This window comes from Scyliorhinus torazame, chromosome 4, assembly GCF_047496885.1.
Source record: "Scyliorhinus torazame isolate Kashiwa2021f chromosome 4, sScyTor2.1, whole genome shotgun sequence".
NCBI lineage: Eukaryota > Metazoa > Chordata > Chondrichthyes > Carcharhiniformes > Scyliorhinidae > Scyliorhinus > Scyliorhinus torazame.
This window is the reverse complement of record NC_092710.1, coordinates 118,765,412-118,790,532: the sequence shown is the minus strand read 5'-3', so window position 1 is coordinate 118,790,532 and position 25,121 is coordinate 118,765,412. Positions and strand designations below refer to the sequence as shown.

At 45.6% G+C, this 25,121-nt stretch overlaps 1 protein-coding gene across 6 annotated transcripts; it reads right to left on the bottom strand.

Annotated features, from left to right (window-relative positions):
• Positions 1-417: 417 nt before the first annotated feature.
• eef1a1a (eukaryotic translation elongation factor 1 alpha 1a) lies at positions 418-22,510 on the bottom strand. Of its 6 annotated transcripts, none has more exons than XM_072498559.1 (8): positions 22,359-22,510; positions 21,359-21,405; positions 12,838-13,017; positions 12,448-12,744; positions 11,307-11,457; positions 10,398-10,654; positions 897-1,131; positions 418-821 (listed from the first exon to the last, which is right to left on the bottom strand). In XM_072498559.1, exons 3-8 carry the CDS (start codon positions 13,015-13,017, stop codon positions 697-699), a joined length of 1,245 nt encoding a protein of 414 aa, XP_072354660.1. In that variant the 5' UTR covers positions 21,359-21,405; positions 22,359-22,510; the 3' UTR covers positions 418-696. The 6 variants fall into 6 exon arrangements, with proteins under 6 accessions (XP_072354660.1, XP_072354655.1, XP_072354658.1 ...); XM_072498554.1 differs by having other exon boundaries at positions 21,219-21,405; positions 22,359-22,502; XM_072498557.1 differs by lacking the exon at positions 22,359-22,510 and adding an exon at positions 22,239-22,257 and having other exon boundaries at positions 21,219-21,405.
• Between the last annotated feature and the right edge of the window lie 2,611 nt (positions 22,511-25,121).

The window sequence follows — 25,121 nt, the reverse complement described above, 5'->3', positions numbered from 1 at the left end:
ATTTGGTTAGAGCAACTCAACCCCAGAGTCGGCCACTTTTTAAACCATCATGTAATTCAGTCTGGCGACAACACCGTACAAAAGGTGTCATTAACTACAAACAAACCCAACCAATGGCTTCCAACCAGCCAATTTAATGTATTCCTGTGTAACCAACAAAATTATGCAGACATGTTAGTTTTTAAATCACCAAATTAGACACTTGCATCACTCATCCTACTATGTTTCTCAAAACATGGCCTATTGTGTTTCTCAAACATGGATTGCTAGATCGGTAATCGATAAGAGTATCAAAAGCATCCAAGTGAAGTGAGGGGACAACGGCAGAACAGGGCTCGAGCAACTGAATGAAAACACACAGAAGTAGGGCAAGTGAAGGTGCCCGTGTCAAGTTGTCTAGAAAATGGAGAAAACCGATTCTATTTATGTCTTAACAGCTTTAATTTCTATGACAGAATTGTTGGTCAACGCATTGGTTTCCATTTAAAAGTACAGCTTTTAAAACTAATAACTTAAAACTGCTACAACGTAGATTAATGAAATGGTCCACAATCCTTTCCTTCTGAAGTATTTACGATGCATTTTGATTAACCAGTCTTTTATTATGGAGCTTAAATGGTAAACTGTGATCATCCACTCTAAAGCTGGGCTTCCAATGGAGGAGGCTGAAGAAGTGGCAGCTGACAGATGTAGAATTCATCTGCTTTTCTGAGCTTTCTGGGCAGACTTGGTGACTTTGCCAGCACCAGTAGCCTTCCTCTCAACAGCTTTGATGACGCCAACTGCCACAGTCTGTCTCATGTCACGAACTGCAAAACGACCTGTAATATTTAAAGTCTTTATTACTTTCAAGTTTGGTATGACAGCAAGGGAAGCAAGTATGTGGGCTTACTTACCCAGAGGTGGATACTCTGAGAAACTCTCAACACACATAGGCTTTCCAGGAATCATTTCAACAATGGCAGCATCCCCAGACTTCAGGGACTTGGGGTTATCTTCCAGCTTCTTTCCAGAGCGACGGTCAATCTTCTCCTTTAACTCTGCAAACTTGCAAGCAATGTGAGCAGTATGGCAATCCAAGACAGGGGCATAGCCAGCAGCAATCTGCCCTGGGTGGTTCAGGATGATTACCTGCAATATGCATCAAATTGGTTTATATTGTGTAATAAAACAAGACAAACATTTATCAGAAAGGATAACTACAATTATATAGCATTTTTAAAGCAATATCAAAAAAAAGATCCACAGACCGATATTTAGGGCAGATGATCAAAAGCTTTAGGAGGTAGGTTAAGGGACATCTTAAGAAGATGCAAAACATAGGTGGAGGGAGGAAATTACAAATCTTAGGATCAAGGCAGCTGACAGCAATATTGTCAGTGGTGGAGTAATTAACTCTGGGACTGCATAAGGGGGCAAAATAGGAAATGTACAGGCATTCAAAGCTCATAGGGTTGGAAGAGATTACAAAGCCAAGGTGGAACAACACCGTGGGAGCAATTGGAGAACAAAAATGACCAGGAGTCAATGTAGGTCAGCAGGCACAGGGGTGAACAGGACTTAGTACACAGATCTCAAGTTTATTAAAGTGGACGAGGAGAGGCTGGCCACGAGAGCACATTGGAATCATCAAGCTTAGCGATAAAAATAGCACGGATCTGGGTTTGAGAAGCAAATGAGCCGAGGCAGGGGCAGTGTTGAGCAATGTTATGGAAGTAGACGTAGGCAGGCAGTTTTGGTGTTTATGCAGGTAAAGGACAGAAAAGCATCTCAGGATCAAATACAACACCAAGATTGTGAATGCTCTTGCTCAGTTTAAGACAGGTTACCAATGTTGGAAACCGTGATCAGGGAACATATTTTTGTGATCCGTGGTGGTGTGCCCCTTCCGGGCGGGGAGAAGAGAATCAGTGATCCCATGACCCATCAGGCCACTCAGCAGGGAGCGCAAGCTGTTGACAATTAAAGTCCAGGAACCATTCAAGTTCTTATCGCTGTCCTGTACAGAGCAGTTTCTCTGAAAATAACCCATCTTAGTTTACCTGCATGGTTGGTCGTCAGTTCCTCAGCTATTACATTTGGCAATGGGGTAAAACAGAACTTTCTGGTTTTCTGTTGGGAGAGCAGTCCTCGAATCACAACCCTTTTGAGAAACACTATGGCAACAACTTGAATGTCAAACTGCCTTTATTCGGGAAGTTGGATCTATTTGACCCTGAAAGAGCTGCGGATCCAACCTGTGGAGGCTTGCTTTTGTTTTAAAGGACCAATGGAATCATAGGTAAGGAATAGCAGAAGGTACACAATTGTATAGAGTGTATTGGATCCCTACAGTGTAGAAGGAGGCCATTCGGTTCATCGAGTCCGCACCGACTCCTCGCAAGACCACCCCAACCAACTAGGCCCAATCCCCCACTCTGTCCCTGTAACCCCACCCAAACACTAGCAGGCAATTTAGCATGGCCAATCAACCTAAACTGCACATCTTTGGACTGTGGGAAGAAACTGGAGCACCCGGAGGAATTGAGGATAATGTGCAAACTCCACAGTCAACCAATTGGAATCGAACCTGGGTCCCTGATGCTGTGAGGCAGCAGTGCTAACCACTGTGCGTCCATGCCACCCACCGTAATCCTTCTAAAAGCCTGCAGGGCTCAGACTTGCCATCTGATTCGAAGTGTGACTTCTCCAGAGGCTCATGATAAAAAAAACATTTGAGCAGCTGATTGAACTGGTCAAAGAGCACAATTACCCAAAACCAGTGATAATGTGGCGATATAAATTTTAAAACTCAAACGCAGGGGAGATGTTAGCAGCATTCATGGCACGGTTAAGGCAGTTAGCTGATCAATGAGAATTCAGATCAACATGAGATATTGAGGTATCTTGGTTTGTGGTGTGGATAACTTCACCTTTCAGAAAAAATTATTAGCAGAGACAGAAGTTACTTTGACAAGAGTGCTACAGAAAACACTGAAAAAGGTGCAGCTAGATGAGGTCAACCAACTCTGGCAGGATACCTCGGGGAATTGCGATGCTCGGGATGAGAGTGCTGAAAGCCACGAGTCAAAGAGCAGTTAGCAAGACAGAGCAGAGATACAGGAAGTCTGGTCTGCAGACCAAGAATTTAGAAGAATACTACCGGTGTGGGGGAAAAGAGCACTGCCAGGAGACGTGTAAACTTAAATATGTTGTATGCTTTTCTTGTAACAGGAGGGGTCATATTAAGATTAAATGCAGAGCCAAAAGAAAAACTATGGCTCCAGTGCATAGTTTAGGTAACAACTCCAAAGAGGAATCTGAAATTTACAGAGTAAACAAAATATTAAAGGGAGCAAGTCAGCCCCAATCATAATTGTGTTAATGCTCAGCCACTACAAATGTTGGTGGATACCATAAGAGAGCACACATATTGGTATTTGCAAGGTGGGGTTGAGCCCCTTAAATTAAAAAGCACAGTAGCCAGGTTAACCATGTACACTGATGAAAACGTGAAGATACTTGGTACCACAGTAGCACCAGTAACTTACCAACATCATTCAGCCAGTTACTAATCATCGTTGCTCAAGGGCCCCAAGTCTCCTGGGCCAAGATTGGTTCTGTCAGATCAGATTAAATTGGTTGGAGATTTTCAGATTAAAGGCGACAATTTTCATGGAATATTCAGGAAATACCACAAGTATTTCAGAACAAATCAGGCAAGATACAGGGTATCAAGGCAACGATCTGTTGATCCTGAGGCAACACCCAAGTTCTACAGAGATAGTCTTCTACCATATGCTTTATGTGAAACAATAGAAACTGAGCTCAAGCAGCTGGAGGATTTTGGGCTGCCCCCATTATACCTGTTAAATTGGGCAAGACTGTCAGGAATTGCAAAAGTTATAATCTAACCATCAACTAAGCAGCAAAACTGAATCAGTACCCTATACTGAAAATCTAAGATCTGTATACCAAGTTAGCTAGAGCATTGACCTATATAAAACTCTTTGGTCACGCTCATCAGCAGATGGGCATCTAGGAAATTTAGTCAACACCCACAAATTCTTACATCAATATGCCTGACTGCCTTTGGGAGTATCTTCAATGTGGTGCAATATTCCAAATTACGATGGAAAGCTTTTTACGGAGCCTGCCCAAAATAGTTGTCTATGTGGATGATGTATTAATTACAGGAACTTCTGAAGAAGAACACTTGGCAAATTTGCAGAAAGTGTTGAGAGAAAAATGCACATTCCAAGCCCACACAGTAACATATTTGGGATCCAGGGTCACTCTCAAGGACTGCATCTCATGAAGGAAAAGGTTACGACAATCCAGGGAGCACCAGCCCCCAGAAACATATTAGAACTAAAATCATTCTTGGGGATGGCGAATTATTTATCTCCAACCTGTCCATGCTGGCACCTTTGTGCATTTCAAGTACCAAGTGGTATTAGAATGAACATCAAAAGGAAGTATTTGAGCATTAAAATGACAGTGCCATCTATCAAGCCACTTGGTCCACTTTGATCCTGCAAAAGAAAGTGCTGACCTGTAACTCCTTACCCCGTGGAATAGGAGTATTATCCCAGACTTGAGGATGGTTTAGAGACTTACTGCTTTTGCATCAAGAACACGATCAGATGCTGTGAGGGCCTATTCTCAGATCGAAAAGGAAAGGTTTGGCTATTATTCATGGGGTAAACGTTTCTTCAATACATTAACCGATGGCACGATGTTCAGAGAGGACAAGCCCCCCCCCCACCAACAACCAATCAGGGACCCATTTTGTCTCAAGTCAAATAGTTGTTCTTTCACTGTTGGCATCATGACAAGGCCGAACAACTGTTCCAAATCAGAAAGGATGAGCTGAGTTACGAAGTTAGAGTACTCATGTGGGGAACCACGGTGGTCATTCCTGCTCAGATAACGTTATTACAAGAATTGCACTGTGCACATCCTGGTTATGACATAATTGAAAATGTTAGCCCAGAGTTAAATGTGGTGGCCTGGGATCGATAAGGACAGCGAAGATCTCATTAGACACTGCAACCAATGTCAAGTACAGCGAGGCTTACCACCAGTTACTCTTCTCCACCTGTGGGAACGTCCAAGTCGGCCATGGGTGCGAGGCCACATTGACTTGCAGGCTCCTTCATGGGTAGCATGTTTCTCCCATTATTATTATTATTGACACTCATTCAAATGGATGGACATTCATCGAATGAAGATCATGACCTCCTTAGCCCCAATTGATAAAATCCAGCAGACGTTCACCACACACACGTTTCTCAAAGTACTGGTCTCTGACAATGAGATTCATGAGCCAAGAATTCCACACTTCTTGCAAACCAATGGGATTCAGCATGCACAGCCCTTATTACCTAGCTTCAAATGGGTTAGCCAAAAAGGTTTCCAAACATTTAAATCTGTAATGAATAAAGTCCTCTTGTGCTTTTACAACTTCAAATGGCGGGTTTTACAAGACCGTTTTAGAAGACCAAAAAAGCAAAGGAGCAGAATTAGACCACTTGGCCCATCGAGTCTGCACCGCCATTCAATCATGGCTGGTATTTTCTCATCCCCATTCTCCTGCCTTCTCCCCATAACCCCATATCTCCTTATTAATCAAGAACTTATCCACCTCGGTTTCAAAGACACTCAGTGAATTGGCCTCCACAGCCTTCTGCGGCAAAGAGTTCCACAGATTCACCACCCTCTGGCTGAAGAAATTCCTCCATCTGTTTTAAAGGATCGTCCCTTTAATTTGAGATGGTGTCCTCTGGTTCTAATTTTTCCTACAAGTGGAAACATCCTCTCCACCCGTCCACTCTATCCAGGCCTCGCAGTATCTTGGTACGTTCCAATAAGATCCCCTCTCATCCTTCTAAACTCCAACGAGTACAGATCCAGAGTTCTCAAACGTTCCTCATACGACAAGGTCTTCATTCCAGGGATCATTCTTGTGAACCTCCTCTGGACCCTTTCCAAGGCCAGCATATCCTTCCTTAGATAGGGGGCACAAAACTGCTCACAATACTCCAAATGAGGTCTGACCAGAGCCTTATACAGCCTCAGAGGTACATCCCTGGTCTTGTTTTCTAGCCCTCTTGACATGAATGCTAACATTGCATTTGCCTTCCTAACTGCCGACTGAACCTATACATTAACCTTAAGAGAATCGTGAACAAGGACTCCCAAATCCCTTTGTGCTTATGCTTTCCGAAGCATTTCCCCATTTAGAAAATAGTCTATGCCCAGATTCCTCCTTCCAAAGTGCATAGCCTCACACTTTCCACATTGTATTTCATTTGCCACTTCATTGCCCACTCTCCTAGCTTGTCCAAGTCCTTCTGCAGCCCCTCGCTTCCTCAATACTACCTGACCCTCTACAGATCTTTGTACCATCTGCAAACTTAGCAACAGTGCCTTCAGTACCTTCTTCCAGATCATTAATGTATATTGTAAAAGGTTGTGGTGCCAGCAGACCCCCGAGTCGCACCACTAGTCACCGGCTGCCATCCTGAAAAAGACCCCTTTATCCCCACTCTTCTGCCAGTCAGCCAATCCTCTATCCATGCCAGGATCTTACCCTGAACACCATGAGCTCTTAATTTATTTAACAGTCTCCTATACAGCACCTTGTCAAAGGCCTTCTGGAAATATAAATAAATCACATCCACTGGTTCTCCTTTGTCTAACTTGCTTGTTACCTCCTCAAAGAACTCAGATTTGTCAGACACGACCTCCCTTTGACAAAGCCATGCTGACTCAGTCCTATTTTACCATGCACTCCCAAGTGCTTCACAATCTCATCTTTAATAACAGACTCTAAAATCTTACCAAGTCAGGCTAACCGGCCTAAAATTTCCCATCTTCTGCCTCCCTCCCTTCTTAAACAGTGGTGTTACATTCGCAACCTTCCAGTCCATGGGACCCTTCCTGCCTCCAGTGATTCCTGAAAGATCATCACTAATGTCTCCACAATTTCCTCAGCTATCTCTTTTAGGACCCTGGAGTGTAGTCCATCCGGTCCAGGTGATTTATCCACCTTCAGACCCTCCAGTTTCCCCAGAACCTTCTCCTTAGTAATGGTCACTGCACTCCCCTCTGCCCCCTGGTTCTCTGACATCCCACTGGTGTCTTCCATCGTGAAGACTGATGCAAAGTAACTATTTAGTTTGTCTGCCATTTCTTGGTTTCCTATTACTTCTCCAGCCACATTTTCTAGTGGCCCAATGTCTATGTTTGCCTCTCTCTCACCTTTTATATATTGAAAAAATCTCTTCCCATCTTCCTTTATTTTACTAGCTAGCTTGCACTCGTACTTCATCTTCTCCCCCCCTTATTGCTTTTTTAATTGTCCTCTGCTCGCTTTTAAAGGCTTCCCAATCCTCTAGTTTCCCACTAATTCTCGCCACTTTGTATGTGGTCCTTGACATCCCTCGTCAGCCATTGATGCCTTGTCCTCCCCTTAGCATGTTTCCTCCTCCTTGGGATGAATTTCTGTTGTGCCTGCCTAGTAACTCCCCCAAAACCCCTGCCATTGCTGTACCACTGTCTTCCCTGCTAGGCTCCTTCTCCAATCAACTCTGGCAAGCTCCTCTCTCATGTCTTTGTAGTTACCCTTATTTAATTTTAATACCGATACATCTGATTGCAGCTTCTCCCTCTCAAACTGCAGGGTAAATTCTATCATATTGTGGTCACTGCTCCCTAAGGGTTCCTTTACCTTAAGTTCCCTAATCAAGTCTGCCTCATTACACATCACCAAATCCAGAATTGCCTGTTCCCTAGTAGGCTCTGTCACAAGCTGCTCCAAAAAACCATCTCTTGGACATTCCACAAATTTATTTTCTTGGGATCCACTACCAACCTGATTTTCCCAGTCCACCTGCATATTGAAGTCCCCCATGATTATTGTAATATTGCCTTTTTTACATGCCGTTTCTATCTCCTGATTTATTTTCTGCCCCACAACCTGTCTACTGCTCGGGGGCCTGTACATAACCCCCACCAGGGTCTTTTTACCTTTGCGATTCCTCAACTCTACCCACAGAAATTCTATGCCTTCTGATCCTATATCGCTCCTTAATATCGATTTACCTTCATTCCTTACTAACAATGCAACCCCGTCCCCTTTGCCCACCTGCCTGTCCTTTCGATAGGACATATATCCTTGGATATTTAGATCCCAGCCCTGATCCCCTTGCAGCCACGTCTCTGTGATGCCCACAACATCGTACCGGCCAATTTCAATGTGCGCAACAAGCTCATTTATCTTGTTCCGTATACTGCGCGCATTTAGGTACAACACCCTCAATCCTGCATTGGTCATCTCCCTTTCACACTCTCCTCAGTCACTGTACCCTGTACTGTGGCTCTTTTTGATTTTTGACTGCGACTTCTCTGCCTTACACTTTCCCCCTGCCTGCTCTTTGTTTCTGGCCCCATTTTACTTCCTCCCAAAAGCTGTAGCAAACCCCCCCCCCCGAGGACATCGGTTCCAGTCCTGCCCAGGTGCAGATTCTCCGGTTTGTACTGGTCCCACCTCCCCCAGAACCAGTTCCAATGCCCCAGGAATTTGAATCCCTCCCTCTTGCACCATTTCTCGAGCCACGCATTCATCCTATCCATCCTGACATTCCTGCTCTGACTAGCACGTGGCACTGGTCGCAATTCTGAGATTACCATCTTTGAGGTCCTACTTTTTAGTTTAACTCCTAACTCCCTGAATTCAGCTTGTAGGACCTCATCCCGTTTTTACCTATATTTGGTGCCTATTTCTACGAAAGTGAAGAACTCCTCATGCAACTCATGAATTACCCCGCTGAATTGCTCATGGGAAGTCTTCGGAAAAGACTCAAATCTGATATTTCCAAATTTGTCAGGGAGGGCGGAGGCAAAATAAGATGCACAGAAGAAATATCATGACTCCACCTAGGTTGAGTGGGCCTTTCAGGTAAACAATTTAGTTTACGTAAGAAATTTCAATACTGGTCCGAATTGGATTCTTGAGTGATTGTGACCAAGCCAGGTGCAGTGTCATACGTAGTTGATGTACAAGGGAAGGGAATAAAGAAACGTGAATGGAGAAATGGACCATCTGAGAAGAGAACCACACAGTACCAATTGAACAGTCTGCCCCCGCTACATCTGTTAATGTGGCACCAGCAATTGCAAATGGAATTGAATCCAACAACCCCGAGGGTCAAGTAACATTCTGGTGGGGATTGGGAAAGGTTACCAGCACTAGAGCAGCTGTTAAAGAATTGGTAAATCTCCAGATAAACTTGAGATAAAAAGTCTCTCTCCACGTTCCCCCCCCCCCCCCCCCTGCTGTGTAATATTGTTAACAGTGTATCCAGAGATAACAATGAGGGGAGAAGCCACTCTAGTTGATGCACTGTTTCAGACATGAAAAATAAGAATGGAACAAAGATAGGGCAGTTCCATCCACATGGCTAACAGTGGAGAGGGGCTGGAGGATGTGGTCAACTTATTCAAGGATGCCGAGACTGAAAGGACAGATTTCCATGGTCAGAGTCATAAAGGAATGATATTTATGACTTTGACAAGGGCTTTAGCCAAAGATTCAAAAATGGAATTGGAGAAAATATGGGTACAGACCATTTGGAAAGCAACAAATGCATTCACAGGCTGAGGAAAAGACGGCTGGAGATAGAGTACTATTTAAAATTGGGGGTGGGGGCGGAAGAGATTGCATAGGCTTGGAGTACAGAACTCGTGACCAATGCTCGTCACAGTTGGAACACTGAGGAGTACACCTCAAAATATTTTCTTTGGCCCTAGTGAAACAGCTGCTGCTGATGCCCACACCAAGGCTTTCTGCTTATGAGTGGTGATTTTGTGGAACTCGCTGTCCCATAGTGTGGTAGAATCGGAGTCATTAAATAGTTTCAAGGAGATTATATATTTCTGATTTTAAAAATGGGTTAAGGGATATGGGGAATAGGTAGGGAGGTGGATTTGAGACCAGGAAGAGATCAGTCATGATCTGATTTAATGGCAGAGCAGGCTCAAAGGGTTGAATTGCCTACTTCTGCTCCTAATTCTTGTGTTCTTACGTCTCCTGGGAACCACCTTGAATAATTATAGAAAGTAGAAATAATGAGGCACCGTTTTTCTAACCATCAAAAGGGAGAATCAAAATAACAAGTTCATGATTTAAAACTAATTCTAAACTGTTACTGCCTGTACATCACGGACCTGAAAGAGAAGACACCGTTCCAACTGCCAGTTGCCTTTTGGCAGGGACAAATATGCAATTGCTAACTTTAACAGCACAATTCAAAACATTAATTTTTAAGGAAATAAATCTCAAAAAACTTCTGGAGCAAAAGCTAGTCTCACTATTAATCTATACTAATAGGAAACAATGACAAATCACTGACTTGCGAAGTGAAGTTTGCAGCTTCCATTGGTGGGTCATTCTTGCTATCCCCAGCAACATTGCCACGGCGGACATCTTTTACTGACACATTTTTGACATTGAAACCAACATTGTCACCGGGCATAGCTTCAGTCAGGGCTTCGTGATGCATTTCAACAGACTTTACTTCTGTTGTCACATTAACTGGTGCAAAAGTAACTACCATACCAGGTTTCAGAATGCCTGTTTCAACCCGGCCTACTGGTACAGTACCAATACCTGAGAAAAAAAAAAAATCACAGTTCATATTCTAAACAGAAGATTTGTGTGGTATTCCAGCTTGCCAAACCAGAATTGAACCCAGCAAGATTGAAGTTCAACAGCACTACTACTTACAAATTAAACAATGACTACAGATCTGAATGCCACACTACTACTTGTGGTTAGATACACCATTGACCATTCAAGGTTTATATATAATTCTGCTAGAGGTTGTTACCTTTGTGCCCTCCCACTGCCCACATCATGCTACAATGCAAGAATGCGGTGTACATTTATTTTGACAATCAGGAAACCACAGATTAGTATCACGATTACAGGTTGTTGACTGCTTTTTATATATAAAAAAAGATAAGCTTCTGCTTCTTTGACATTTAAGAACTCTTTAATTAAGTGATTATTATTTTAGCATTTCACAGCTGAACAATTAGAGTGCAGTATTTTGGAAAAACCAATTTGCCTCGGTTTAACACCTTGTATTGTATAGAAGGTAGGTAACAGAGCAGCCTTCCAAATTTTGTTCACCTCTTAAGACTAATAGTCATTTCCAGCCAACCACTGACAATTTCCCGATCAGAACCTAGATTTTACAAATATATTTTACTTTAAACAGCACTTGACAACATTCAAATCTGAAAACTGAAATACTTGCCGCCAATTTTGTAGACGTCTTGCAGAGGAAGACGAAGAGGCTTTTCTGTTGGTCGTTGAGGTGGCAGGATAGAATCCAGAGCCTCCAATAGAGTAACTCCATTAGCATTACCCTCTTTACGGTTTATCTTCCAACCTTTGAACCAAGTCATCTGCGTCAAAAAAACACAATTTATTTTTCTTCCTGTTTTCTTCCTATGATTGAACTGCAATATAGTCCATGGAATGTAACATTTTGATTGCAGCAGATTCCAGATAACTATCCAATTTAGGTATACCTTGGAAAGGGCAACCAATTCAGTTAGGTTAACACTGGGCAGGATTTAATGCAGCCAGTCATGGCAGGAAACATGGCAGCTGGGCCCACATGGGAGAGTCCCATGTCAGTCTCCCAGCAACACAAACCTCCCCTGATTAATTTGGATGGAAGGGGTTGGCACAGGATTCCCGACTCCCACAGACAGGATGTCAGTTAGGCTCCTTAATAAGCTAATTAGCACCCATTATCCCAGCCCACTGCAATTTAGTGGTTTGAATTGAGTGGACGCTGTACAGCTTCCTGGGACCCTCAAAAGACCACCCAATAAACAGTAATGGGCTTCTCCACAAACTGCTGGGGGAGCATTCAGTAGTCAGGCACTATGCCCAACCAAGTTATCCAGCATCAGGCAGATTCGGTGACCCTAAAGCCATCGCCACATTTCCCCCCCCCCCCACTCCTTTTTCTCTGACCCCCTTCCCCATGATCCATATCCTGCTATCACCAACATTTTGCCAGGAGTTTTGTGATCTTAAGCCTCTGGCGAGTGCATTGCTCCCAACTGCTACCACTCCCACTGGCAGCAATGAATAACTATTTGGTGCTGATTGGCCAAAAGCTCTTGGCAGCTGACACTTTCAATTCCAGAGACCTCAGACAGGTGAAAGGTTCAATGCTGGCTAAGTGCCTAAAGGACACTGGATTCTGTCAGACTTCCCCACTGGTTCTCTGGCTAGTGGGAAGACCCCCATTAACCGACTAAAGTAAAGCCACTGTCAGTCAGGATAACCAGCATTAGCAGATTTAAGATTGCATGAGCTTGCTACAAGTCAAAGTTGCAGCAGAGGTTGCTGCAAACCAAAGTCCCTCTGAAGTTACTTACGTTAGCACTCGCCTCCAGCATGTTGTCACCATGCCAGCCAGAGATTGGTACAAATGCCACTGTGTCTGGATTGTAACCAATTTTCTTGATATATGTACTGACTTCCTTGACAATCTCTTCATATCTCTTCTGGCTATATGGGGGCTCTGTAGAATCCATCTTATTCACTCCAACAATCAGCTGCTTCACACCCAGAGTATAGGCTAGCAAGGCATGTTCCCGTGTCTGGCCATTCTTAGATATGCCAGCTTCAAACTCACCAACACCAGCTGCAACAATCAGTACAGCACAGTCAGCCTGTAAATAGAAGTAAAGATTAATTCATTCACTTACAAAATTGCCATGATTTTCAAAATACCTTGGAAACTCTTGGCTGGTCATACAACCCACCTGAGAAGTACCAGTAATCATGTTCTTAATGAAATCTCTGTGTCCAGGAGCATCAATAATGGTAATATAATACTTGCTGGTTTCAAATTTCCAGAGAGAAATGTCAATAGTAATACCACGTTCACGTTCTGCCTTCAACTTGTCCAACACCCAGGCATACTTGAAGGAACCCTTGCCCATCTAAGAGAATAAACGCAATTAATGGTGTAATATCAGACCTGCTGCTGCTAGCTAATACCGAATGCTGAAATTATATGGGTTATAATTCCAGCACACTAATGAGTGTTGTTAAATGAAAACACGCTCCAAAGTCAAAGGCAAAACTTATTCATGCAGGTCAATGTTGTACATCAACCACTAGATTTCTACATCAGCACTTGTCACAATATTTCATGTGCTGAAGCCACAATAAAGGATTGTTTTCCCTCAAAATTCATCAGACCACAAAGCCAGGTGTTTTCACATTGATGACTCACTAAGACACCTGCCTTCCCTGTTCCCGTACTACAGAATACAAGAGTAGATGGGAATAGGTTCTGTGTAACCTTTACGTCTTAGCAGGTCTCGCAACGAAAATAGCTGTTGGCAAATTGTTGCTTTCTTCTTTTTCCTCTATCCCTCATCAGGTAGAAAAGACACATTTTACTGGCATAAACTGTTAAAAACAGTAATTTTAAAAAAATGTTTTTTATTCCAAACTTATTCAATCAGTTACAAAACATAAATAATCTGGGAACACACGTCCCAACTCAGTTTTACAGTCTGTACAAATGTTTCTCTCTCTCTCCCCCCCCCTCCCCCACCACATGAACAGCTGCTCAAACGTGGCCATGAACAGTCCCCATCATGCCTCAAAGTCCTCCTCCTCAGTTCAAACTTCATTTTCTCCAACCAGAGGAAATCGTATAAATCCCCTAGCGATCCAGTAAAATTCTCCACCGAGCAATCAGAGGCAAAGGCCACAACATTGGCCTTCCTCTCCTCCGATATCCCAAATATTGCCACCATAGGGTCCAGCCCGACCTCCACTCCCACAATCTTGGAGTGTCCCGAACACACCTGCCCAGTATCTCTCTACCTCTCTCAGCCCCTGCTGAACATACATATGCGCATGGTTCGCTGGTCCTAGTCCGCACTTCTCGCACTCGTATTCCACTCCCTGGAAGAACCCACTCATCCTCGCCCGAGTCATATGCACCCTATGTACCACCTTAAACTGCATCAGGCTCATCCTCGCACACGAGGAGGTCGAATTCACCCAATGCAGTGCCTCACTCCACATTGACTCCTCCAACTTGATCCTCACCAGCTGCACATCCTCCTGTTGTATGTCCCCAAGCCTACCCTCCACGCCCAGAAGTAACAACCGTTCCAATAGACCATACTTCAGCAGCCTGGGAAACCCTTTCCACACCTTCCATGCAAAATCTCTTACTTGTAAATACCCAAATTCACTTCCCCTCGGGAGCTCTACCCTCTCCCTCAGCTCCTCTATGCTTGCAAACCTCTCTTCCAGATACAAATCCCTCTCCCTCACCAACTCCACCTCTCTCCACTTTCTATGTATACACCATCCATCTCCCCCTGCTTAAACCCATGGTTCTCACAATGGCGTTAAAACCAACATTCCCTCCATCCAGAAAAGTCTTCTCAGCTGGTTCCACACCTTAATGGTGGACTGTACAAGCGCCGCCATCACCAAGGCCCTCGGGGCTCTTCCTCCATCGTAACCCATTCTACCCCTTCTTCCCACCACCACCTCACCTTCTCCACATTCACCACTCAATAGTAATGCAGAAAGTTCGGCAGCACCAACCTCTTTCAGTCTGCCACAGGGCCCTCTTCACCCATGGCACCTTCCCTGCCCATACAAACTCCGAAATGACTGTATCCAACTTCCGAAAAGGCCTTTGGAATAAAACTCCGGAGCATCAGTAGTATAAATAAGAACCATGGCAGGACATTCATTTTCACTTGAACCCTCCCTGCCAGCGTCAGATTCAGTGTATCCCACCTCCTAAAATCCTCCCCATCTCCTCCATCAACTTTAAGTTCCACTTATGTAGCGTTGCCTACTCTCCAGTCACCTGGATCCACAAATACTTAAACATATCACTGGTTATCCAAAGTGGTAGCATCCCCTGAATTGGCTCTCCGACCTGACCACCAGGTACACCTCACTTTCCCCCACACCCAGTGCTCCCCGCTCCCCCTCCTAATCCCCTGCCACATCTGGTGCTCCCCCTCCTAATCCCCTGCCACATCTGGTGCTCCCCCTCCTAATCCCCTGCCACTCTGACGACCCGCTAAGGGCTATCACCAGCACAAATAATAGTGGAGACAGCGGGCACCCCTGCCTTGTTCCCCTGCGCAACCAAAAACGGGAGTTCATTTCATTTGTCTGTACACTCACCACCCGAGCCAAGTACAACAGACGCACCCATACCACACACTTTGGCCCAAACCAAAACCTTCCTTTGATCTCAAACAGGTACCGCCACTTCACCCGATCAAATGCCTTCTCCGCATCCATAGGCACTACAACCTCCGGTACCCATCCTCTCGATGGGGTCATTATCACATTCAATAATCGCTTTATATTGCCTGCCCATTACGAAGACCGTTTGATCCTCTGCAACCACTCCCGGGACGCATTCTCCATCCTCCCCACCACTAACACTTAATCACTAACGTAACTTAACTTACGTCTATATTTAAGTGATATGGGCCTTTATGACCCACATTCTAACTGGTCCTTCCCTTTCTTTGGTATAAGCATATTTGTCACCCGTGTCATTCTCCGGGAGCTCCCCTTTCTCCAGTGCCTTGCAAAATGCCCCCAGTAAGCGTGGTGCCAATTCTGCCACAAATTCCTTTAAAATTCCACCGGGTAACCATCTGGCCCCGGGCCTTCCCAGACTTCATCCCTCTTATACTACCTCCCCCAGTCCTAAAGGCTCCTCTAGCACCTGCCTCCTCTCCTCATCCCGTTGCAGAAATTCCAGCCTGTCTAAGAACCATCCCATATCCCCCTCTTCACCCACTGGGTCCGCCCTATACAGTTCCTCGTAATATTCCCTGATGCCTCTCTTTTCCCCGGCTCAGACACCACCTCCCTCGTTCGTACCCTCCAATTTCCATGAATACGGCTTGACTCCGTAGCTGATGAGCCAACGTGCAGCTTGCCTTCTCTCTATATTCATACTGCACCCCCATCGCCCTCCGACCCATTAACCTGGGGCTCGACCTGCCCACCCTCGGCTCCAGCACACAATTGAAGTCCCCTCCCATAATCAACTGGTATGTGGCCAAGGCCAGAACCACTCTCAGCAACCCTCTCAGAAACCCCACATTTTCCCAATTTGGTGCGTAGACATTCACTAGCACCACTAGCGTCCACTCCAACACCCTGCTCACCATCACATATCTCCCACCCGGGTCCCTCACTTCCTCCGCACTCACAAACCCCACCTTTTTAACTCAGCAAAATGGCCAGCCCACGCGGCTGAGAGTCAAACCCTGGCCCACCCATCCCTTTTTCAACCTGACCTGGTCCCTCACAGAGGGGTGCACCTCCCGCAGAAAGAGCACCCCCACCTTCAGATGCACAAAGACCAGAGATCTCTTCACAGGCCTGTTGAGCCTTGCATGTTTAATGCTGCAAGCCTTACCGGAGGCTTACACCATGCCCCACTACCATCCGCCTCTACCGGCTCTGTCTGCTTTGATTTCGCCCTGTACAGGGCCCATCCAAGGTTCTCCACCCCTGATCATGCTTCTTCTCCAACCCTACCACGTTGTATCTCCCCCACCAGACTTCCGTTCACCAGCATTACCTGCCAGTGTGGCAACTCCTGCCCGAAGGTTCCTCCCTATTTACCCTCTGCTCCTCTTTGATCAGTGTAAGTGTCTACCCATGGATCTCACCCTCCCCCACCCAAACAGACATCCCAAGCCACAGGTCGCCTCCTGCAACAAAATAAAAACACCACCACAGGTGGCAGGATTTGGGGGGGGGGGGGGGGGGGGGGGGGGGGGGTGCAGTTGCCCACTTACAAAAACTTATTACCCCTATAACAAATAGTTGACCCAACGAAAACCCTCCACCTAGGAGAAAAATGAGCCCCCCCCCCCCCCCCACTGAACTCCATTGTGCCAACTCCTCCATCTCCCAAATATCAATTCTCCCCCAGTTTACCAACTCCACCGATTCCCATCCAAATTCAGTTCTATCTCAGTTTATGCTCCAAGTCATTGGCCGCCTCTGGGGTTTCAAGATAATACTCCCGGACCCCCAGGCTTCGATCATCACCCACAGTTTTGCCATGTAGAGCACCCCAAACCTAATCTGTCATCAATAAAGTACTACCTTGGCCCTGGTGAATCCAGCATGCCTTTTTGCCAGTTCCACTCCAATGTCCTGGTATATTCGGATCTTGTTCACCTCACATTCAGTTCCCTTTCTCCCCGGCTTACTGCAGGATCTTTACCTTCTCCACAAACTTTGAGTCCTACGATCACCTTAGAGACCTGCGCACTCTATTCACCTCTGGGGCCTTGTCCAGCATCCCCTCCACCAGCATCCTCGAGACATATCTCGTGACACTCGTGCCTTCCACTCCCTTCAGGCAGCCGACGATACGCAGGTTCTGCCTTCTAGACTGGTTCTCCTGCTCTTCCACCGTTGCTCTCAACGTCTTTGAAAGGTCGCCCAGGAACCCCACCTCCGCCTCCGCCTCCAATGCCACCAGCTGATCGCTATGGTCCGACATCACCCTCTCCATCTCCCAGATCTGCAATGCCTGTGCCTCCAAACATTTTTTGACCCTTTCCATCAAGCCCTTCAGGGGTGCAACCATCTTCGATCGATCCTCCTACATACTTTCTTTGTTGACGGAACTCCTCGCTAATAAAAGCCATCAACTGCTCCCTCTGGGGCTTTCCAACATCCGTCGGCCCTTCCCCCTCCACCATCATTCCAGAGCTCCTTGGCCAGTTCTTTCACCTTCTTCTGCTGGGTCTGTCAACCAACAGACATGCCACTCAGGGGAGGGGAGGGAGAAGAAAGAGAGAGATGGACTTCTCCTCCACACCTTCAATTACACCTTCCTGTCAAAATGTCTTCGCTTTTCAGGTAAAAAGAGCTCAGTTCCACCCCTACGAGCAGGAGCTGCTCTGTGTGAAACCACTCATTCTATGGCCGTCACCAAGTCTGTTAAACCAAGTAATAGTCATGAAGATCACAACCTATTCTTACAATAATCAAGAATAAGTTTGAGGATTTAACTGGTGGTTCCAGTGGTCATGTGGAGGATTTTGCATATGTAGGTTATGCACCCAGAAGACAGGGTTACTGGAGATTGTGTTTTCTCTTGAAGGAAGCTATCTGCTTTCAGAAGGATCATGGGAATACCAGTTTCATTCATATGGCCCTTAGGCATAAGATTCTCCAGAACCAAGTTCAGCAAATCTACTGTGTCTTAAGGAATTTTGTTTTTACCACGAATGAAGCTCCCGAGACAAGAAGAGCAAAGAGCAGCAACTATGCATTTCCACTGGAAATGCCAGTTTTACTTGCAGCTTAAGTCAATCTGATATAAATTTTCTTTTTCACAATCTGATATAATTTTCTTTTTCACAAGGTGTGCAACAATGGATTTGGATGTAAATCAAACTAAAATTGCATTCAGAAATGACTTCATGTCCACATTCACCTTGTATAAAAAGTGCTGCAAAGGTATTCAGTAAGCAAAATCTAGCTATCAGTGGTTTTTAAGGGTGCACATATACCAAATGTATGCTCGGGTGGGGCTTTGACAGATGTCAGGTTGATAATACAAATGAGAACCAAGCTGGCAGAAAATTCAGAGGTGAAAAAAAGAAATGAAAGGCAGAATATGAGAATAGGCTCGCAGCTGACATAAAAGGCAATCTTCATTAGCATACAAATAGAAAAGAGTTGCTTGAGTTTTTTTTATTATGTAACACAACTGACGAGAGTTATGCAATTGATGTGGTGCACAATAACTTCCTAAAGGCATCAAATAAAAGAGCCACATAACAGGCTTGTCAGCAAAGTTGAAGCTCATGGAATGAAAGTGACAGACAACAAGTATTCAAAGTTTGACTGAGTCACTGGAAACTATGATGTGGAGATGCCGGCGTTGGACTGGGGTGAGCACAGCAAGTCTTATAACACCAGGTTAAAGTCCAACAGGTTTGTTTTGATGTCACTAGCTTTCGGAGCGCTGCTCCTTCCTCAGGTGGATGAAGAGGTATGTTCCAGAAACATATAGATCGACAGATTCAAAGATGCCAGACAATGCTTGGAATAAGAGCATTAACAGGTGATTAAACCTTTACAGATCCAGAGAGGGGGTAACCCCAGGTTAGAGGTGTGAATTGTGTCAAGCCAGGACAGTTGGTAGGATTTCGTAGGCCAGATGGTGGGGGATGAATGTAATGCGACATGAATCCCAGGTCCCAGTTGAGGCCGCACTCATGTGTGCGGGACTTGGCTACAAGTTTCTGCTCGGCGATTCTGCGTTGTCGCATGTCCTGAAGGCCGCCTTGGAGAACGCTTAGTTCTCACTGGAAACAGTAGTGGTGATCAGCTGTTTTTTCCTGACTGCAGCACACTGGACAGTGGGGTTCCCCAGAGGTCACCACTTTTGATTTAATTAATGATCTAGACAGGACAGCACGGATTTGCAATTAACAAAACTTAGAAGTATGTGAACCACGGATAGTGATGAGAGCTCAAGAGGGCATGGATGGACTGGTGGAATGTGTAGACACATGAAATTTAATGCAGAGGAATGCATGAAGTGATACATTTTGGTAGAATGAGGATGAAAAGGAATACAAGAAAAGGATGCAATTCTAAAGGGGCACAGGAGCAGATGGGACCTGGGGATAGGTACCCAAACTGTTCATGGTGACAAGGCAAGTTAAGTGTAATGAAGGTTAGTTTGAGATTGCGATGGAGCAGACTGTGGTTTTGAAAAAGGAATGGTAAATTATTTGAAAAAAAAAAGATTTGCATGACTGCAAGGAAAAGACAAGGGAGTGGGACAAGCCAAGATGCTCTCATGCACATGACAGGTGGAACGATGTTGTGGTATAGCCATTCTACGATGGTTTTTAAATGTAGAACATCTGATTTGAGCATTAAAACCAAATCATAAAAGCATCCAGAGGAATTTGCCGTGTACCTCTGAACTAGTTATTCTAGATCAGCCTCAGGCTTACAAGTGAATCCTGCAACAAAAATACAGCCTTGCAGCGATACAATTAAAACTGCTTGCCACTTATTTTTTATTTTGGACTGCTGTCAATCATTTTCAAACCTGCTGCAAATCCAGACTGTTTCCTTGGGAGCAGATGGCACACTACTACAACATTCACTGTTGCACTTGACCTAACATAGCATAACTGTCTCAGGAACCAGTCTCAAGCTGCGACCTATGCCGTTAAGTTATTGTGTGCATAAGTAATACTTTAAGAATAAAATGCTTGGAACTGTTCCTACTGCCCAGGCATGGCAACTTTCAAATTTGCTTACCTGCAATCAAAACCCCAAATCAATTTGAAAGGCACAGAACTAGAATGTCAGTCAATCACCCACCAAATCCAACTACTTCCCTTGAAGTACAATCAACTCCAGGATTCACTATTCAGGCACTTCTCTAGAGAAATAAAGTACAAACAGGGAGAACCATAAAAACATGCTGATGCAGGGAGCCTGGCAATTCAATGCTCCAACAATGCAAGACCAATAAGAAATTTAACCCTTTGAGTACTCTAGCATTTCTGAGCCATAATTTAACTTGTAAAATCATAACTAGAATCAATATCCAGGTAGAGGATTTAATTTCGATCATATTCAATCAAATACTCATTTGAGACCACAGGACAAAGCTTTCTCGTACTTAAAGGATTATTTTCTTTCCACCCAAAAGCCAGAAAATCCTGTTCTACATTGTGGTACGTTAACTGCTTTCTGTATAATAAAGCTTAGCAGAAATGAATGGAGAAAAAGAGATAGGCAAGTGCAAATCCTGCTGACTCTATAGATGCAACATCTTGGATTCTCTTCAGAATTTAGCCTACCATTCACTTTGGTAGTTTCATTCTCATTTTTCAAGAGCTTGGATCCACAAAAACAGAAAAGTAACTTCTTGTCTAGTTGCAGTGATGGATACAACTGAAGTGGGAGGGTTAAAAAAAAGACAATTTCATTACAATGCAGTTTGTTCAGTATCCTACATGACATTTACAATATTGCCACGCTCATCGGGTCTTCGATTACAGACTGTACGAGGTAACTTTCCAGCTACACATTAGCATCCATACAAGGTTGGGTTTCCTCACTTTCTCACCTCAGCAGCTTCCTTCTCAAACTTTTCGATGGTTCGCTTGTCAATGCCACCACATTTGTAGATCAAATGGCCAGTGGTAGTAGACTTGCCAGAGTCCACATGACCAATCACAACGATGTTGATGTGGATCTTTTCCTTACCCATTGCCTTTGCCGGAGGATGTTGCCACGGATGTTGCTACTAAGACCTAAGGAGCCAGGGATTGGGGTTAAGTGATCGACGAGACAAGAGAGAAAAAAGGGAAAGCGAATCAGCGTTAAGAGACCAAAACCCCATGCAAACCCACTCACCACTTCACTGGGCTCATGGGGTTTAATCTAATACTCCTCCTCGTTATTATAGACAATTGCTATTTACGCCCGAGTTACAAATTTGAGAAAAAGCCCGCCTCCCCCTCCAACCTGTTTCCCTCCTTTTTTGACTATTTCTCTGACAATGTATCTACTTTGGCAGATACCTGCCGTCTCCCCCTCTCTGACGCCCCCTCCATGTTGCTCTCCTCCATTTTGATTGACAATAACCGCACGTCCCGGGCTCGGCCACACCGGCCATTTTCTGACTAACGGGCACCGAGCTCCGGGGACGGACTCCCTGCTCTTCCGTGGGGACGGGGGTGCAGTCGGCATGGATTTTATTCGTTTCGTTAAACAATACAATCCCACAATTTTATATATATATTTTTTAAATCTCAGGGAATTGTTCACACAATAAAAGGCGCCGCCGCCCACCTGTCGGCTGCACTCGATCTCTGGCTTTTTATTCTAACGATGCCATAAGGGCGGGCGTTGGGCTGGGAATCAGCACCGAGGAGGGAGGCTGAAGGGATCAGCGGCTCCGGCAATTTGGGGGGCAGAGGGCCGGGGGGCAGCCCCCGATCACCGGGGAAATCAGCCCAAGCCACCGGACTGACCTACCGATCGCCCAGCGATACGTCTCACGGAGACCACCCCGGACTTCCAATTCCCTCAGCCCTGCGCACCTGCTCCGGCAGCCCACCGTGCTGCCTCCCCCAACACCCACCCTTGCCCTTTCTACTTCATCATTTCTCCCCTCCTCCTCCTCACGACGGCGGGGTTTTGATCGGGGGGGGGGGGGGGGGGGTGGCAGGACGCGTCGAGCTGCGAGGCGCCCGGTACCCACCTGCTCCACACGCGCTCGGGGGACAAGCCGAAAGCGGCTGCGTCACAGCTATTAATAGATACGGGAGGGGGTCCGCCGATTGACTCCAATTGCAACCCCTCTTCGCCCCCAATCCACCGGCTCGAGCCCCGACCCCGCCCCCTTCGCACACACACACACACACACACAAACCGGCTCGAGCCCCGACCCCGCCCCTTTCACACGCCCGCACTAGTTCTCCCTCGCATCCCTGAAGGGGGACGGGGTCAGAATCAGGGAGGGAGGAGGGGGTTCCAGCACAGACAGAGGCAATTCGGCCCGGCGAGACCGTGCTGGCTCTGTGCGAAAGCAAGCAATTCACCTCCCCGTCACTCCCACCCTTTCTTTCCAGTAGCCCTGCAAATCTTTCCTCCTCGTTATCTTATGAAAGCCCCTATTAGATCCAATACAACCCAGATCGTAGCCACTCGCCACATGAAAAAGATTTCCCCCACGTTGCCATTGCTTATTTTACATTAAATCTGTGCCCTCTGGTTCTTCAACTGGCCACCAATGGAAACAGTTTCTCCCTATCTACTGTAATATCTCAATATAATATCTGTCTTGTTTCTGTTACTTTATTTGTGGTGTGAACTCTGTTGTGTATGCATAGTGTTTTCAATGTTTCCTCACAAGCAGCTTTGCAGTTGAACAGGGGCACAGTGGTGTGTTGTCATTGGAAATGAAATGTGGGCAGCATGGTAGCATAGTGGTTAGCTCCAGGGTCCCAGGTTCGATACCCAGCTTGGATCACTGTCTGTGCGGAGTCTGCATGTTCTCCCCGTTTGTATGTGGGTTTCCTCCGGGTGCTCCGGTTTCCTCCCACCGTCCAAAGATGTGCAGGTTAGGTGGATTGGCCATGATAAATTGCCCTTAGTGTCCAAAATTGCCCTCAGTGTTGGGTGGGGATACTGGGCTATGGGGATAGGGTGGAGGTGTTGACCTTGGGTAGGGTGCTCTTTCCAAGAGTCGGTGCAGACTCAATGGACCAAATGGCCTTCTTCTGCACTGTAAATTCTATGATGTTGTTGTCCCTTTGCACGGGCAAACGGGTAGTCTTAACATCCCAGCCTGGAATGTTAACATCTTCTAAATAAAATTCTACATTTTTATTGAGCCTCCAAGGTCTGCAGATTCAATCTTGAGTGCACTACAGAAAAACTGGCTATGAAGTAGGTATTTGTAGGCATCCCAAAAAACTTCAACAGCGTTTGTAGGCACCCACAAAAATAATATCTAATTGTCACTACATGAAAGCTGGCAATGGGAGCCAAATAATGGTTGCAGCCAACGAAGGAACCGAAATGTCACAGAAAAAAACAAAGGAAACAACCTTAGAGAGAAGCTAGCTACGTGCTCTGCCCAATCCAAACTCAGTCGTCATGAGTAGCAAGTACCCTGCAACAACAAATTTAGAGCTCGGGTGTTGCAAAACACAAAGGAAACAGGCTGATCTTGGGTTGTGCCTTTTGGGGAGAAAGGAAGGTAGTGGTTAAATTTGTGACACATTGTGCACACGCAGGCCCTTCCATGGAGAAAATGGTGGGTATCTTTGGCGCCATGAGACCGTTTGATGAGAATTCCGTGTTGGAGCTCGTCTCCAGAACAATTCGACTATTTTGTTCAAGCTAACAAGATAGAACATATACAAAAGTCCCAACATTCCTGAGCATAACGGGAGGGGGAGGCAGAATATTTAAACTCCTTAGGGGTCTGGTACAGCCGGAAAAGTCAGGCACAAAAACATACAAAGAAATAGTAGAAATTGCGGGGCCTCCATCCACCAAACCCTTTAGACATCGCAGAAAGGTTCAGGTTTCATAAGTGCAATCAAGAAGAAGGTGAATCACTTGCACAGTTTGTAGCTATCCTGAAAAGACTGGCTGAACACAGCAAATTCAGGGATGTGTTAAACAAACCATCAGAGATAGATTAGTCTGTGGTTTAATGAGAAAAGCTATTCAAATGTGGTTGTTAACTAAAAGCAACCTGACCATAAATAAATCTTTTGAAATTGCTGTATCCATAAGCTCCACAGTTGAGTCAAGCACAAGAGTTCACAAGATTCTTCACCGTGAGACTGCACAGTGGCATAGTGCCTCACAGCGCCATGGACCTGGGTTTGATTCCGATCTTGGGTGACTGAAGTTTGCACGTTCTCCCAGTGTCTGTGTGGGTTTGCGCTAGGTGCTCCGGTTTCATCCTACAATCCAAAGATGTGCAGGTTAGGTGGATTGGCCAATCTAAATTGTCCATTAGTGTCCAAAGATGTGTAGGTTAAGTGGATTGGTCATGATCAATGCGCAGGGTTATGGAGAGGGTGGGGTGTGGGCCTAGGTAGGGTGCTCTTTTGGAGGGTTGGTGAAGACCCGATGGGCCAAATGGCTACCTTCTGCAATGTAGGGATTCTATGGATTCTAAGATGTCGGCTGAAACTCAAACATGAACACAGACTCAGACTTGCCATATGTGTGCAAAAACCGGGCACTCAGCAGCAAACTGTTGGTGCTAAGACTTCATATGCCCAGTTCTTAGCACTGTTGCTTCACAGCTCCAGGGTCCCAGGTTCGATTGCCGGCTTGGTTCACTGCCTGTGTGGAGTCTGCACGTTCTCCCTGTGTCTGCATGGGTTCCTCCGGGTGCTCCGGTTTCCTCCCACAAGTCCCGAAAGATGTGCTGTTAGGTAATTTGAACATTTTGAATTCTCCCTCTGTGAACCCGAACAGACGCCGGATTGTGGCGACT

Excerpts from the sequence above, each read along its gene's own strand:
- eef1a1a (XM_072498554.1), bottom strand. The coding sequence starts at position 21,362 with ATGGGTAAGGAAAAGATCCACATCAACATCGTTGTGATTGGTCATGTG. Across the intron at positions 1,132-10,397 it reads CTGCAAACTTCACTTCGCAA|GTAATCATCCTGAACCACCC; the intron begins GTCAGTGATTTG and ends TGCATATTGCAG. Across the intron at positions 822-896 it reads CTCAGAGTATCCACCTCTGG|GTCGTTTTGCAGTTCGTGAC; the intron begins GTAAGTAAGCCC and ends TAAATATTACAG.